Source organism: Channa argus, chromosome 16 (assembly GCF_033026475.1).
Source record: "Channa argus isolate prfri chromosome 16, Channa argus male v1.0, whole genome shotgun sequence".
Classification (NCBI taxonomy): domain Eukaryota; kingdom Metazoa; phylum Chordata; class Actinopteri; order Anabantiformes; family Channidae; genus Channa; species Channa argus.
This window is the reverse complement of record NC_090212.1, coordinates 2,296,696-2,312,406: the sequence shown is the minus strand read 5'-3', so window position 1 is coordinate 2,312,406 and position 15,711 is coordinate 2,296,696. Positions and strand designations below refer to the sequence as shown.

The 15,711-nt window shown below is 39.1% G+C and overlaps 1 protein-coding gene across 1 annotated transcript in view; it reads left to right on the top strand.

Moving 5' to 3' along the window:
• Window positions 1-10,964, top strand: part of ccdc88c (coiled-coil domain containing 88C) — a 36,665-nt gene extending 25,701 nt beyond the window's left edge. The window contains exons 28-31 of the mRNA XM_067479004.1: window positions 1,698-1,808; window positions 1,896-2,027; window positions 2,361-2,593; window positions 5,225-10,964. Coding sequence (XP_067335105.1) covers window positions 1,698-1,808; window positions 1,896-2,027; window positions 2,361-2,593; window positions 5,225-5,998 — 1,250 coding nt within the window. The 3' untranslated portion in view covers window positions 5,999-10,964. The remainder of the gene's footprint in view (window positions 1-1,697; window positions 1,809-1,895; window positions 2,028-2,360; window positions 2,594-5,224) is intronic.
• Window positions 10,965-15,711: the final 4,747 nt, after the last annotated feature.

Sequence of the window (15,711 nt, the reverse complement as noted above, 5' to 3'; positions counted from 1 at the left end):
GTGGGTTCAGGATTACCTCTGTTAGTGATCAGTTTCTTACTGCATTCACAAATGCATCTCTGAGTGTGAGCTCTTTTGAAATAGACTGAGGTGGAAACTATCCTGCAGTCGGACAAGCCATCCAAACCACCTACTGACTAATCGCTGTATATTTCAAGTGGAGGTGCATTAGTGCACATGGTATGGGTATCTTCCACTTGCTACATTGCCCTAATAATACTGAACCATATGTTCAGGTCTTTGACCAGCATATTGCAAACATGGCCCAGTAGTAAAGGAGTCTGGGTGCTAAACTGGCCAGCCTACAGTCCAGACTTTAAGTTTATTAGATGTAAACCAAATTATGGTTGACAGTATTCATCACTTCTAAGGATTGGTTACATATATAATATATTGAATTCAAACACTATAAAGCACTAAAGTTTTTACAACTGTGTGACTTGGAGGAATGTAAATGAGTAAACCATTTTTACTTTTCATCATTCTATAAATTTATGCTTTCTGCTATATCAGGTCTCAGATCACTTAAAGAAATAATCATGTCAGTGTAAAAAGTAAATGCAGTTAATAAACTGATAAACTTAACATCTGCTTTGTAAGAGCAATTAATACAGGGAGTTGATAAACACCTTTCACATTTTAGGTGATATTTGAGATTACAAGTTGTACAATAAATAATGTAAAGAATATGTAGATTATAAAATATGAAAATTAGTTTTCTAAAGCAGTTGTCCACCAATCCAACAGTCACATTTCGAAGTCTTCTTGAGCAAGACATTGAACTCCAACTTAGTTGCTCCCGGCGAGCATTGGCCAGCTGCACAGCAGCTCCTCCATCGGGTGGTGTGTGAGTGTGTGTGATTGTGAGTGTGAATGGGTGAATAAGAAGCAGTGTAAAGCACTTTGAGTGCCAATAGGTAGAAAAGCTCTATATAAGTGCAGAACATTTACCGTTTACCATTAAATACAACCCCAAGTATACGTTACTCTGAAACCTCTATGTATTTTTCAGCATTGATGGTGCCTTTCCAGATGTGTTAGCTGCCCACGCTATAGGCATTAATGCACCCCCATAGCATCAGAGATGAAGGTTTTTGAAATGTCCACTGATAACAACCTGGATGGTCCCTGTCCTCTTGTCTCAGGACACGGCATCCATCGGTTTCAAAAAGAATTTAACATTTTGATTCATCTGCCCGAAGAAACGTTTTCCATTTTAAATGTTGGGATTTCTGGATCCTCTTAAGATATGGCTTCTTCTTTTCACGAGACAGCTTTAACTTAAAGTTGTGGCAAAGTGCTCACCTGACCCACCAGAAGCAACTTGGGGTTTGGTGTCTTGCCCAAGGACACTTCAACATGTAGCCAGGAGCGGTCCGTGGACAACTGCGTTTCTAACTTAGCTACAGCCGTCCAGTAGACAGTCATGCCTGTTTTTAATGCAGTGCAGCAATGACTTTTCCAGCCTTTTGTTGATCCTGTTCCAAGTTTTTTTTTTTTTTTTTTAATGGGTTGCTGCCATCAAATTCAAAATGAGCTAATATTTTCCATAAAATGGTAACATTTCTCAATTTCAACATCTGATATGTTCTTTCTATTCTATTGTGAATAAAATATTGGTTGATGAGATTTGCAAGTCATTGCATTGTTTATATTTACGTTTTACACATCTTTTTTACACATTTTTTTATTTCCAGGTCAGACCCATAAAGCTCTGAATTCCATTCCCAGCCATCCGTTATCATCAATGTGCCTGAGCAACAACTCTAGCTCCAAGCTGGTACACAGTTCCAGCCATAGGCCCAGAGGTAGCTCTGCTTATTAACACACAAGACTTAACATGGACGTTGGCAAGAGCATGAGTCTATTAATAATTGTGCATGACAAAATTTCAGGGCTGTTGTTTGAGGAAGACTCACGCCACACCTCTGATTCAATTTTTGCTCACCATGGCAAGGTGGGAAGTCTCCCAGGATCAGCAGACTGCAGCTACACCTCCAGCTCCAACTCACCTGTCAACTGCAGAGGTACATCTGGTATTTGCATAAATATGTGATTTTACATTACTATCATTTAATCAAATTTTACACAGGATAAGCCGAAAGGACAAAAAAACAAACAAATACTACAAAAATACTCTGCATTGTATCAGGAATCTAATGTAGGATGACAAGTCTGAGACAACATCCTGGTAGCATGCATAGTTTGATATATAATGCTAAATGATTTCTATAATTTCTTGCTAATAGATGTGGCTGCAGTCCAGTCATATGTAGAGTTTAAGCTTGTCATAGAAGTATCCTTTGTGCAATCCCCCAGTACCCACATTCAGTTAGTAACAGCACTTGCATCTGTCTTAGACACATCAGATCGTCAAGTTCTTTCAGCTAGCCTCTCTAGTGACGATGTCACAGGTCAGCCACAGCAGGCTCTGTCCAGTAGTTCCACTCTGCCATATGACCACACACCCCAGAGGGCCCAACCGCAACGTGTAGGTGGCGTTAGAACTAAGACTCGGCCCTCCTCTCCAGGAAGTGAAATGGTAACGCTGGAAGAGTTTCTACAAGAAAGCAACCTACAATCACCTCCTATGGTAAGACTCAGTTGAAAGCCCTACAGCAAGTGAGAAGCACTCACTTATGAATCACACACGAGATGTTAAAATTACATAGGCCTAACAGAGCCTGGCTCTGTTGAACTTGATTCAGCCTGGTTTTCAGCCCGGCTGCAGTCAATTGTGGACTGGTTATCCACCCCTAACAGAATTAACAGAACAGGAATCCAGTTTGTAGGCCATGTAGTTCATTTTCCAACTAATGATCAAGACATTATAGTTTTAATGATTAGTCTATGCAGAACAAACTATCTCATTGAATCTGAAGAAATGCTTATGCAGCACATAATAAACATAATTTAGGAAAAACTCAAAACTGCAGTACAATGGATTCGGATTTGTCTTATGACAAGAATTTGCGGTAAATATGGCAGCCGAGATTGTCTCAAACTCAGGCTTTTGCCCCAAGTCCCTGAAAACTGAGGATGTTTGAGTTGCAGCAGGATTTGCATCAAAGATAAAGGCAGCACAAGGTATGACAATGAAAACAAGACTTAACATAGTGCACTTTTTCTTTTTTCTTTTACATTTTGTGATGGAGATTAATAGGGTTGTCATTTTACATCCAATATATTGCACCTCACAAAAACGATAAAAGCACGACACATGTTCTGAGTACAACAGCCTCTTGTCAACATTATTAAATTAAGTAAAATGTAAGAATTCACTACAGTCCAGGTTCTACCGCAGAGGTCACCAACCTTTTTGAAACTGAGAACTACTTCGTGGGTACAGATTAAAGTGAAGGGCTACCAGTTTAATCCGCACTTTTGAAATAACAAATTTCAATTTACTGTTAATTATATGTTAATATTAATATTTAATTAAATTAATGATATTCATCTATGTGAAGACACAGATCATGTTAATGATTTCTCACAATAAATATCAAATGTGATTTTAAAAAAGAATAGCAACAATAAAATTAGATGCAGCTCATTGGTAAGTGACGCTATGGTGAGCTATTTTTAAAACAGGCCCGCGGGCTACTCATGTGGTCCTCACGGGCTACCTGGTGCCCACGGGCACCATGTTGGTGACCCCTGTTCTACAGCTTGACAGTGACATTAGTCATAATTTCCAAATGGGCAACAGACACTCATTTGTTAGACCTAGCTAAAAGTCCATTTTATTATCTCTTAACGGGTGTGAGGCTAACTTCTGACTAAAACAAACAATACAATAATTATTGTATTGTATGTAACAATACAAAACAATTATTGAATGTGATTAACTTTCACTCCCCCCTCCCCCCCTTTCACTCCCCCCTTACATCATAGTAAGATGTGCAAAATGTAAATTTTTTTTTTATCCAGATTACAGCTGTGTTGCAGCTTGGACAGGTTTTTTTCACTTATTTAAATAAATGATTGGCTGTGGGAGGGATGCTAGTGGCCATTAATAAAGCCAAAGAAACAAAAGAAAACCCTGTTTACTTTATTCTGTAAAGTGCCCTGAGATGACTTTGTTGTGAATTTGTGCTATATAAATAAAGTTGAATTGAATTGTATCTTTACATAATGCCGGTTTTACACAGTCTGCAGCTGACAGGTGCAGTTGAACTAGGAACCTTCTAGCTGAGAGGTGGCAGCGCTACCTACTACAGTCAAGACACTGTATGTACTGATATCCATGTAGGAGAAGCTCATATTAAATTAAATGTAGGAGAAGCTCATATTAAATCCCAATAAGAATTGACATATAGCATTTAACCGTGGCACACATTTTAAATCTCCTTTTTACCCAACTAATTCAATTCATTTTTTATATAGCCCAAAATCACAACAAAAACATCTCAAGGCACTTTAAATATCAACATAAATAAATAGAGAAAGCGTCAAAAGTCGAGTTAAGCAGTCAAAAAAAAGACTCCCCTTTAAAAGAAGAAATCTCCAGCATATCCAGGCTAAGTGTGCACAGCAATCTGCTTCCATTGATTAGGTGAGTGGTGAGAGAAACGTAAAAAGAGCATAATCAAAGAGGGCAATGACTAAATTCCATGTGCTGCCAACCGATAAGACCATGCAGCCTCCTCTAAGTATCCAGAGTTGCACTCTCATTTAACAAAGAGCAGAAGATTCAGAAACGTTCTCATGGTGGGAGGAAACTGTTTTGTTTACTGCATATTGGAGCCATGCATCTAAATAAAATAGAAACACCCTAGCAATTAACTTATGGAAAAGTTTTCAGCACTTCCATCGCTCCCTTTAAATCCTGCCAACAATTCAGGACAATTCAGGAAAATCTGGACTATGTACTAGAGGGTTTGCAGGATAAACTCTGCATAATTTTAGGAGGATCTCAAGACACTGTTACACGTCACCTCATGCTACCTCTAGATAATGTTCAAATAATTTCCGGATTACAGTGCAGGTGTGAAAGAGGCTATAGACAAACTGAGTTTAATAAATCAATTAAAAATGAAACTGACCCACCAGCAAATGACTTGTAACAGGTACAACCCTGAAATAAAGGCAGATAAATTTGGAATTAAATAAAGTTGAAAAGCCTGATGTCAGCAGAAAGGTTAATCACTGTTGGTTTAAAAAACCAACCAAAATGTGATCGGACAATTTATTTATTTTTTTCTAATTTATCTTTTAATTCTAGGTGTCTACAGGAAGCAGGGAGGACTTGATGACTGAGTATTTTACACAAAGCTCCCCTCCCTCTGCACCCTCTGGTAGAGATCAGGTGACTCCCACCAGCTACGTCATGCCAACTGTACAAACGTTCAACCAGAGGCCAGGCCAAAGCGTCAAGCCTTCACCCCGCCAGCCTGTTGGCCAGTCGCCAGCCTCAGGTCTGCCTACCACTCAGAGAACCAGCCAATCACTTAACAGAGCCTTCAGCCTGGCCTCAGCTGATTTACTGCGATCTAATGGTCCAGACAGTTTTCGTGTAAATGAAGGATCTCCGGGTCAATCAGATATGGTGGTCCGGCGGCAAGGGGGGTCAGCTGGTGGGAGAGAACGGCCACTCTCTGCTCATCTGTCTGGTCCAACAAATCAGCATGGAGATGGCAACTTCCTAAACCCACCCATTCACCACTCGTCCTCTCTCAATCTGCAAACGGAAAGATACCTTGATCGAGAGAGAGACAGAGGGAGGACTCCTGTCACTCGGAATGGCCCTCCTTCCTCCTCTACCTACCATCATCGCGGAGAGGTTGCTATGGTAACCCCTGTCAGAGCTGTGCCTGCCAAAGAAACCTCAGAGCATGGCGAAGCTTCTAGGGAGAGGCAATCTGGTGACTCCTCCCACTTAAAGAAAGAAAATGAGCGGGCAAGGTGTGACTCTGTCGAACGCCCGAAAAGCACGCCAGCTTCCCCTGACCCCAACAATGACCCCCAGACAGTGTGGTATGAGTATGGTTGTGTCTAAACACTGCAACTATTATTGTGTCTAAAACAGGAACAATATGGATAAATCTACAGTCTGTTGGAGCTATAATCTGGACCTTCATGGGCTTTAAATGCTCAAATTCAGATTATTGGTCTTTGGTCACATTTTAAAGGACCTGTTAAGAAGTTCAGTTTGTATTTTGTGGAACAAAAAAGACAACCAAATTTGATTCCATGCACCACAGAAACACATTCAGGAATCTTTCTGAAGCTAACAAACATCTGGGATTTCACCTGCACAGAAACAATGGATGGACGTCCGGCTCTATACGGATTTAATTTCCACTCGTCATTTTTTTACAACAAGCTCACAGAGCATACGATGTTGATCTCCCCTCAATCACTGGTGATCTTTTAAGAATTTGGACTTGATCATTTTAACACTAAAGATGATCTTTTATAATGGGTTGCTAATACTGGCTGTGAATTGTGGATATTTTGCTCAGATGATGATGATCTAGAGGCCAGTTTTTAAATAGTTCGTATTTTAACATGTACCGAAATGAAGATGGGAGCTGCAAAAATATGCAAAGCCTGCGGGAACCTTGAACAAGTGCTAAATGCATAGTTGTGGAAGAGAACACTACGAACTGGCTATATCAAAGAGCTGGAATTCATTTACTGCTGACAGATAGGTCCAGCTTTGCATATGTTTACCTCGTTGCCACCGGTTTTGCAGAACGTCGGTCCTCACAGACTACTGATGATCTGGAAGCATCAGAGCAACCGAATGTATCAAAATTGCCCTCTTTCTTTTTTATCTGTTGTCCTCTCCGCTTCTTTCTAGAACAAACACTGGAAAGACAAATGGGGAAGAGAGGAAATGGGGAGGGATTCAGCAAATGGAGGTTAAAGCGGTGTAGAGATAAAGTGAGAATATATAAAGAAATGCTGGGATGGACCAAGTGGTGGACAGGGTGAGACGATGGAGGGACACATATAGAGTAAAGATGGATAGATAAACAGGACAGAGTTGGAGGGGCTCCTCCCTGTTAAATTACAGTCTTTCTCCCTCCATCTTTAGATTCTGTCCCAGCATGCAATACTCTGACACTTTACTGGAAATGGTGCTGAGCCCGAGCCAACACTAGTTTCAGAAACACACTCACTCAAACACATAATGATATATACGGGCACAGAGGCATTGTCCTTGAGGGGGTTGGTTGTGGCTTCACTAACTATTGGGCTGGACTTAATCCACACAGACACACACGCATTGGATGAACTGTGTTTTAGAAGGATATGCTGCTGCACATTAGGTTAGACAGACAGTTGTAGTCTATGGACAACAGAGAAAGAGAGAGAGAGAGGAGCGAGAGAGCCTGAACTCCACTGTCATCTGGATGGTTGGCTTTTACATGCAATCAGTGAACTGTGGCAATTTGGAGTTTAGTTAAACTGAATTAACTTAAGTATTTGGCTCAATGTTCTGTTGCTAAAACACAGCCATTGTGATTCGGTGCACAACATTAGCATATGCTGTGCCAAGTAACACAACTTTTTAACATGTAGGAGTGGACAATATGGATTAAATATTATATAACCACATTTGGGCTTCTATGTTGTAAAATTGATTAGAGCTGAAACAATTACTTGGCTGATTGATTTGTCAGTGCATACACTGTAAAGAATTACCTGTAGAATTTGCAGTAATTACCTGGCAAAAAACTTGAAGGTCTTGTAACATTTGCACCTAATTACTGTAAAATTAATTACAGTATACAACTGTGTATATATTGCAGTTCAATTTTTTCTTTTTGACTATTAAAAGTCAATAGTTTTACATAGGAGCCTTCTTATGGACTTTGCCATCTTGGAGCAACTGGTTGCATTGGTTCCAATGAACCATCTGAAAATCACAATTACATGAAAAAGAGGTAATGAAAAAACTGATCAGTTATTCTACACGACAGCAAAATCCATATGGTTACACAAGACAAACCAATAATTTGCACTTACCAAATGAAAATTGGCGTGTCCAAGCTGAAGCAGGAAGTAGCTCTGCAATACAGTGACCAATACAATGGAAATGTGGGGTTCTTAACAGTTAAAGGGATAATTTGTATTTCTATCAACCTAAACTCTATTTCTCAACCAGCCTCCGCTTGGAAGGACAATAGCAGCATCACAAATTTTTGCTCCAGCATTGTCTCCACTAATACTAGTACTAATAGTACTAATTACTAAAAATACTGTTGTCAAGGTTTAAAATTCCTTCAGCAGTTGACCTTTGCTGCTGCAGTTGTTGTTGATGTCGGGTTGTTGGGAATTCTCTAACAAAATTACTTCGTTAAAACTGGTGCAAGTCTCTTTAATATCCTGATCAACACCCCCACCCATATATGAATGTTAGTGCAAACCTAATACAAATGTTAGAATAAGTCAAGTCAATTTCAGGCCAATAGACTTAAAAGTCTTTTTAAATAGTTAATTTACATAATGGCGCCTGCATTTCTGCAGAACGACTTTCAAACGTTCTGCCATGTGCAGTGGGATAAAGAGATCATTTGAGTGAATAACTAACTTACCTTATTTCTAATCAGAAAAATCACAGTAAAGAGATTTTGACTCCCTAAACGAGCAGAGTTTTACTGTTTATTTCCATTTTAAAATGTCTGTCACATAGCTGGTTCAATTTTAGGGTGGGATTTACATTGTTTCTTTAATGAGTAAATTCAACTTGAATTTTTTTCCTGTCTCCTCTCTTCCCTCTGAGATATGAAAGCATCTCTGTTTTAAATACATGACAGAGCATAAAGCTGCACTTTAATATGCTGTGTGGACACAGGACAGGAGCTGTGGAGTCACTGTCATGTTAACTAAAGCAGCGACAATGTGACACTAAACTGCACCTGACATAAAAATCATCTGCTCAAAGCCAAAGAAAATAACACATGGAGTTACTGTGGAGCCCAGCACAAACAAAACGGTGGCGGAAACGATGGGGAGGCTGTGGTGGACTCTGATTTCTGGCTGGTGTCTGCAGGTCAGACTGTAGCTGTAGCAGGCAGGAGGCTTCTACTGCTCACACTGTCCAGGCTGTTACCTGCTCCTCTCTGTCTAATAAATGCAAATGTCCTCTCCTCAGTCACCTCTGTCAACTAAAAGCTCACAGACTGTATCACACTGAGCTAGTTGTAGCTTTTTACTATGGCTAATAACACTAAATACCACAAATTGTCAGCAAAGACTGCGAACAATAAACATAGCATAAAGCCATATTGCCCAGTCCTCACATGTTAATGTAAAAGTGATTTTTATTCTGCATAGCTAAAGACTGTTTTCAGAACCATTTCAGGGGACAAACCACAGAGAGTATATGAAGCTGTAGCTTAAGATTCCCAACACCCACCACATCTGTCGAATGTCCTATATTTCTGCCATACAGAAAAGTATAGGTATTCATTCCTCTACATTGTCACAGTTAACTGAAATGGGTCAGTCATGTCTCTCAGCTTGACAGTTCCACCATTTTTATTTGAAACATGACTACAGAGAGATATACATAGAGTTTAGGGTTTGCTGGAGAGTGGTGTTGCCCATTTGAATACAGAACAGAGGGGAGAATGAAGAATTTGGGCATATGAATGAAAATGTCCATTGAAGAGGAATTCTATTGTAAATGAAAGAAGAATGATTGTGATGGACTGATCCTTTGTCTGTGTATGTATATTCCTTCCTATATTCCTTCTGCTTCTCCTGTAACCTTGCGGTGATATGTACATACTGTAGATTTAAAACAGAATTTTATGCTGGATTGTGTGTCCTGACAGAACCCTCCCCAATTTTAACGGGCGTGGGACTGGCCCTCTGATGCACTCCAGCGTGTGCAACCTCAAGACTTGGGCAGTTTTCAATTTTAACATCTTGCCCTGGGATTCTTTAAAATCCCCTGGCTGAGGGGAGTCTAAACTTTTTGTCTGTTCAGCTGTGTGTAAATATACATTTTTGCTTCCTGCATTAGAATCAACTGACAGCAAACAAAAAGCCCTAGAAATATGATTGTTGAACTTGCAAGCACTCACACTGGACTTGTAAAAATGAAGATCTGACGAATCCATCACCAACGTTTTCGCTGACCTTTTGAACAAAAAGCACATGTCAGTACGCGACGAGCTAAATTATTTTACCTGTAACATTTGTACATGATGTTAGAGTTTATATACTACTAAAATATTAAAAGACTTTTTGTAAAATCTTGAGCAATGTCCAATCAAATCCAGATGAATTACTTTAAAAGGTTAATATTTGTAGAAAATTTTGGAAAACCCTTCAGTAGTAATATCAGGTTAGCAGCTTAGGTAACATGATCTTTATCATTAGTTTACCGGTTAGTTTTTTTTTGGTTTACTGTGCATTTCATCATTGCATTATTACTTCTCATATCCGTTCAGCATGTGCCCACATGTTTATGAGTGTGTATGTAGGTGTCTGCTGTTTTCCCAGCAGCAAAAAGCGTTTTTTATTTATTGAAGTAAACACACTGCCCCACACACATGGGTATGTGCATTCCTTCTATATTATTTTCTTGCTTTCTGGAAAGTTTGTGCGTGTCTTTTTACCAGCTCTGCTGACAGCCTGCTTTTCTTTCCCCAAAACTTGGTGTCTGCCTTCATCCAAGCTGAGATCTTTCTTTCTGACTGACCTTGTTATGACGTTATGAAACGGTTTCTGGTTTAACAGACGTTTTGTGCCCCAACCACACACACGGCATCATGACACAAGTGAAAGCGGAAGATGAGGTGGAGCTGATGTCAATAACATTTCCTGCTGTAACTTGCTAGTGTATTTCGGTTTGCAACTGTTTCTAACTGACCCGCTGGCTGTGGTGGGATTTTGATGCAACTACTGTACATGAAGACTAGTAGTTTAATTCAGTTCAAGCTGAAGAGGCTCATGTTATTGCCGCCAGAAGCTTTTGGCTAATAAAGATTTATAAAATTGAATGTTTCTCCAGTGACATTTATTTCAGGTGCTCCTCACAGGTGCTAAGTGGAAAGTTCAGAATTCAGAGGCAGCAGGATCATTGTTTTCAATAAATACATTTATAATTGCATTTTTAGGCACATGATGAACTAAAGTCCCGTGTTCACTGATTCCAGCTGTTCTTTCTCCCATGATAGTAAACTAAATATCTGTGGAATGTTTAAGGAATGTTAAAAGTAAAAAAGTATTTTAAAGTTGCTGTAATGGGCTCTGCAAAAAAATTGAGCTTTTGTTTTTGTCATCTTAAACAAAAATAAAATGAATATTAGATGCAGTCCAAACTCATTTGATAAACATAAATAAATTGCTGTAATCACCCAATTTCAGTCCTATTTTTTCAATATTAATATCAGTTATTTCGATTTTATTAGACTTAAAAGAAGTATTGACTTAAACTAGTGTTTTTGGCTACAAGCAGATTTTAAAGTCAAGCGAACAAAATCGGTCATCAAATCTAAATCAAAAAACAACACAATGTATAGGCTGTATAAGTAATAGAATATGAATGAAATAGTTCCTGCATACCAGTATCTGTGCACTATACACTCCTGAACAAAAAAAAATCCCCAAAAAAGTGTTTTTCATAAAGCTCAATAAAAAATATTGGCGGATCATAACCAGGTTGTAAGTGGTGCTTTATTGAACATTGCATTTAAACTGAAACAGGCTGTTCATCCACTGATGAAACCTTTTAAGACCATAGTGCAGGTCAACAAGGAATCAGTAGTGAGTACCCCGACCATATTTGTTGATCACTTTAAACATTCGTTTCTGCATGTTTGATGCGTTTCCAGATGATGATGATGTTTCCAGAAGGCCGGTGGGAACGTTGCTCCATCTGGTGAAGATGGCTTCACGAAGGGCATCCACAGTCTGGAAGTGGGGTCCGTTTTTGTAAACTTCCCTTGCCATCCATCCTCTAACATTCTCAATGGGATTTAGATCAGTGCAACAAGCAGGATGTTTCCAAAAAAGTGTTTTTTTTTTTTTCTCCTGGAAGAAAAGTCCTTCATCAGGTCAGCACTGTGAACTGCAGTGTTGTCCCGTTGAAAGACCCAGTCATTACTGCGCAGTCAAGAGTATTGCCCGCTGCAACATCTCCACATAGCCAGCTGCCATTTGATGCCCCTGCACAACCTAAAGCACCACAGATCATGATGGTGCCTCCTACTCTTTGCCGCCACAGATGGGATCTCCTTTTCATGCCAGTAACATTGGAAGCCATCAGAACTGCCCAGATAAAAGATGTTCTCATCTCACCTTTGCTGCTCCCTTGCAAAGTCCAAATGGGCAAGTTTGTGGCGTGGGAGTAAATGTCGACTTTGAAGATGGTTTTTGTCCTTGAAGCCGTCTTAGCAGCTGTCTTATGGTTATTGGGCTGCAGTAGGCATCGGTAAGGGCCTTAATTTGGGTGGAGGGTTGACCTGTGTCTTCAGAGACAGCCAGTCGGATCCTCCAGCTCAGTGTAGGTGAAGTTTTTTTGGGGGGTCTACAACTTGGCTGTTTTGTCCCATAACCCACAGGATCTTTTAAGAAATTGAAAATGATCCTGGCATGTTCAACGACAGAATTCCATTTTTAAGCCATGAAGGTGGAAATATCTGAAGCAAAATGACATGAAAGTCAGATTTCTGCACAGATTCAAACTTTTTAAGGCTAAGGTCTTAAACATTTGATCATCTGATGAACAGCCTGTTTCAGTTTAGATACAATTTTCAATGAATTACCTACTCACTATTTTTTGTCTCTTGCTCCTGTTTCTTCTTGTAGCATTTTTAAGCAATACTTTACAACCTGTTTACAATCCACCAGTGTGAAGTGCAAATACTTGTAAATTATCCCCGATCTTAAGATTTTGTTCAGGAGTGTATTTCCCCTCTTTGCCAACAGTTTGGATTGGCATCAAGTCTCCTGGATCAAGCTTGTTCTGCTGCCCATGTTTGTTCTTATTGATGCCCTTTTAAAATGTATGACATTAGTGCTAGTGCTCACAGAATTTTCAACTTACCCAGAACAAAACTGAGGTTTTAGTTATTGGTTCAAAGGCCCAGAGAGAAAAAATAGTCTTGGACTATTCTCAAGCCAAATGCTCGGAAACTAATCGTGCTTTTCATGTATTGCATTCATTTACATATCATCATATCATAGATTTTTTATTCTCGTATTAATGTCATTTTAATTGTTTTTAACTGTTTACATTACGTTTACTGAACGTTATTTATCAAAATGCAATGTTATTATTCATATTATTATTATTAATTATATTTTCAATACTTTTTTTCAGTGGGCATTATTATTACTGTTTTGACTGTTTTTTTTTATCTTTTATTGTCTTTAATTTACTACACCTTTTTATGAACTTTAAATGTCTTTAAATGTCTGGGAAGTAAGGAGACCTGTTGGAGTTTTAGGAGAATGTTGTCCCATTCTTGTCTGATGCAGGATTCTAACTGCTCAACAGTTTTTTGGTTAAATGTTTTCTATCGGTGAAAGGTCTGTACTGCAAGCAGGCCAGTTCAGCTGACCGGGCTCTGCTGTTGTGAAATATGCAAGGCCTCCCCTGAAAGAGAGCGTAGCATATGTTGCTTTAAAACCGTACTTTTCACCATTGATGGTGCTTTTCCAGATGTGTAAGCTGCTCACACCATAGGCACTAATGCATCCTAAAGCATCAGAGATGCAGGCTTTTAAACTCTGGTGTCTTTGCAATTTTATGTTGAGAACATTTTTCTGAAATCGTTTAAGATGCAGTTTGTCACAGATTTGTGAACCTCTGTCCATCTTTACTCTGCCTCTCTGAAAGGCTCCTTTCATACCCAGTCATGTTACTGACCTGGTGCCATTAACCTGATTAGCAGTCAAATCCTCCTTTATTTGTTTTTGATTTGCGGCAATTACTTTTGCCTTTTGTTGCCCCTGTTCCATTATTTTTTTAGATGTGTTGCTGCCATCAAATTAAAATTGAGCTAATATTTTCCATGAAATGGTAAAATGTGAGTTTTAACATCTGATATGTTGTTTATGTTCCATTGTGAATAAAATATGGGCTGATGAGATTTGCAAATCTTTGCATTCTGTTTTTTTTTTTTTTACGTTTTCACATCTTCACATTTTTTGAAATCGGGCCTGTACATTAATCTGCCTGCGTACACATATGTAGTCAATATTGTGATATTGATGATGTGACCAAATTGGCTTAAATGAACTGTTAGATTCATGTATCTTCAATGAATACTGTAAAAACAGCCAAAAATCACAGAAAGGTTTTACTAAACTGTATTAACATCATTTTTCCTGCAGATTATGTATAGTTACATGGAAAGGTTTGACTTATATAAAACCAGAGGGGCACAGTTAAACGATATGGGCCCACATGTTCTGTCATTTATCTATGAGGCTTGTTTTTTCAAGTTTCATCCAACCCTGACCTCAGTATTTTTGTTCCTTTCCTTTAAATGCCGTCCTGTTTGATATTTTGTAGAAGTCTTGGTGATGTGGATGTGTAACTGTCAGTCACACATTAAGGTACCATAAGCATCTCTGTCCCCCAGGTGGTGGATGTGTGAATTCACTGACCTGCAATGTTTATGTTAACATATAGTCAGTCAGCACAGTGATACTGTATTTATCCAGTGTTACATTAGATACGTGAAGTACGTGATAACACAGAGATGTAGAACTCTGGCTCTGTGTGTGTGTGTGTGTGTGTGTGTGTGCGTGTGTGAGATGTGAAACTTAAATAACTTATGAGGGAAAGCAACCGGTTTCTGTGCAAAAGGCATTACTACAAAAACATATCTGTGAAATTTTGAATCCCTGGAGCACGTGCGCACAAACAAACACAAAATTACGACGAGATTTAATCAAGTACAGAAGTTTAAATAAAACAACAAATAAACTTTCTGTTATAAGATCGATTTTACTAGACTGTCACAGTTTTGAGCGAGATCTAGTGAGTATTTTTTTTTTTAGCTACTTTACAAAAACACTGTGAAGACTTATGGAGGAAAATGACCAAACAATCTTACTGCACCATTAAATGGCTGTTGTCACCTCAAACGTTACCTTAAGTGGCTGTAGGAGGAGCAAAAGTGACTTCATTCAAAGCAAGTGGCTAAATTAACTTTGCAGAGAATGATCAGCTCTTTTTCAGCTTTTGGCACATTTGAATTCATTCAGTTTGTTTGCTTGCAACTTTCAGTGAAGTCTTGCCGCTCAGACAGCAACTAACCACACACTAGCGGTGTAACACTAAACTCAAATCAGACAACCATTTGGGGTCATAAGAATTATCAGAAAAGGGGGCCGGAGTCAAATATAACTTTGCTTTCCATATAAGACTTAAAGTGCTTAAAGACATGATATGATACTTTTGGGAATCTACTTAGCTTGAACAAGACTCAACCAGAGCATCAAATACTGATGCTGAGACGAAGCCCATGGCATCTCGTGCCATTCACATCCGACTTTCTCAGGAAGCTGATTTTTTAACTGTCATGTAAACAGGAAAGCTGCTCTCACAATGCAGGGTAGGGGATTAGAGAAACCTGATCTTTCGAGGCAGTTTTCTCTTAGAGAAAGCCAATTTCTCTGCCATGTTTATGTGTAACCAGGCTTCTAACCACTTTTCTCTCCGACTGCACATATGGGCGACAAAAGGCTGCAGAGAGAAACATGCAGCAGATTTAAAAGGCTGAATGAAAAGAG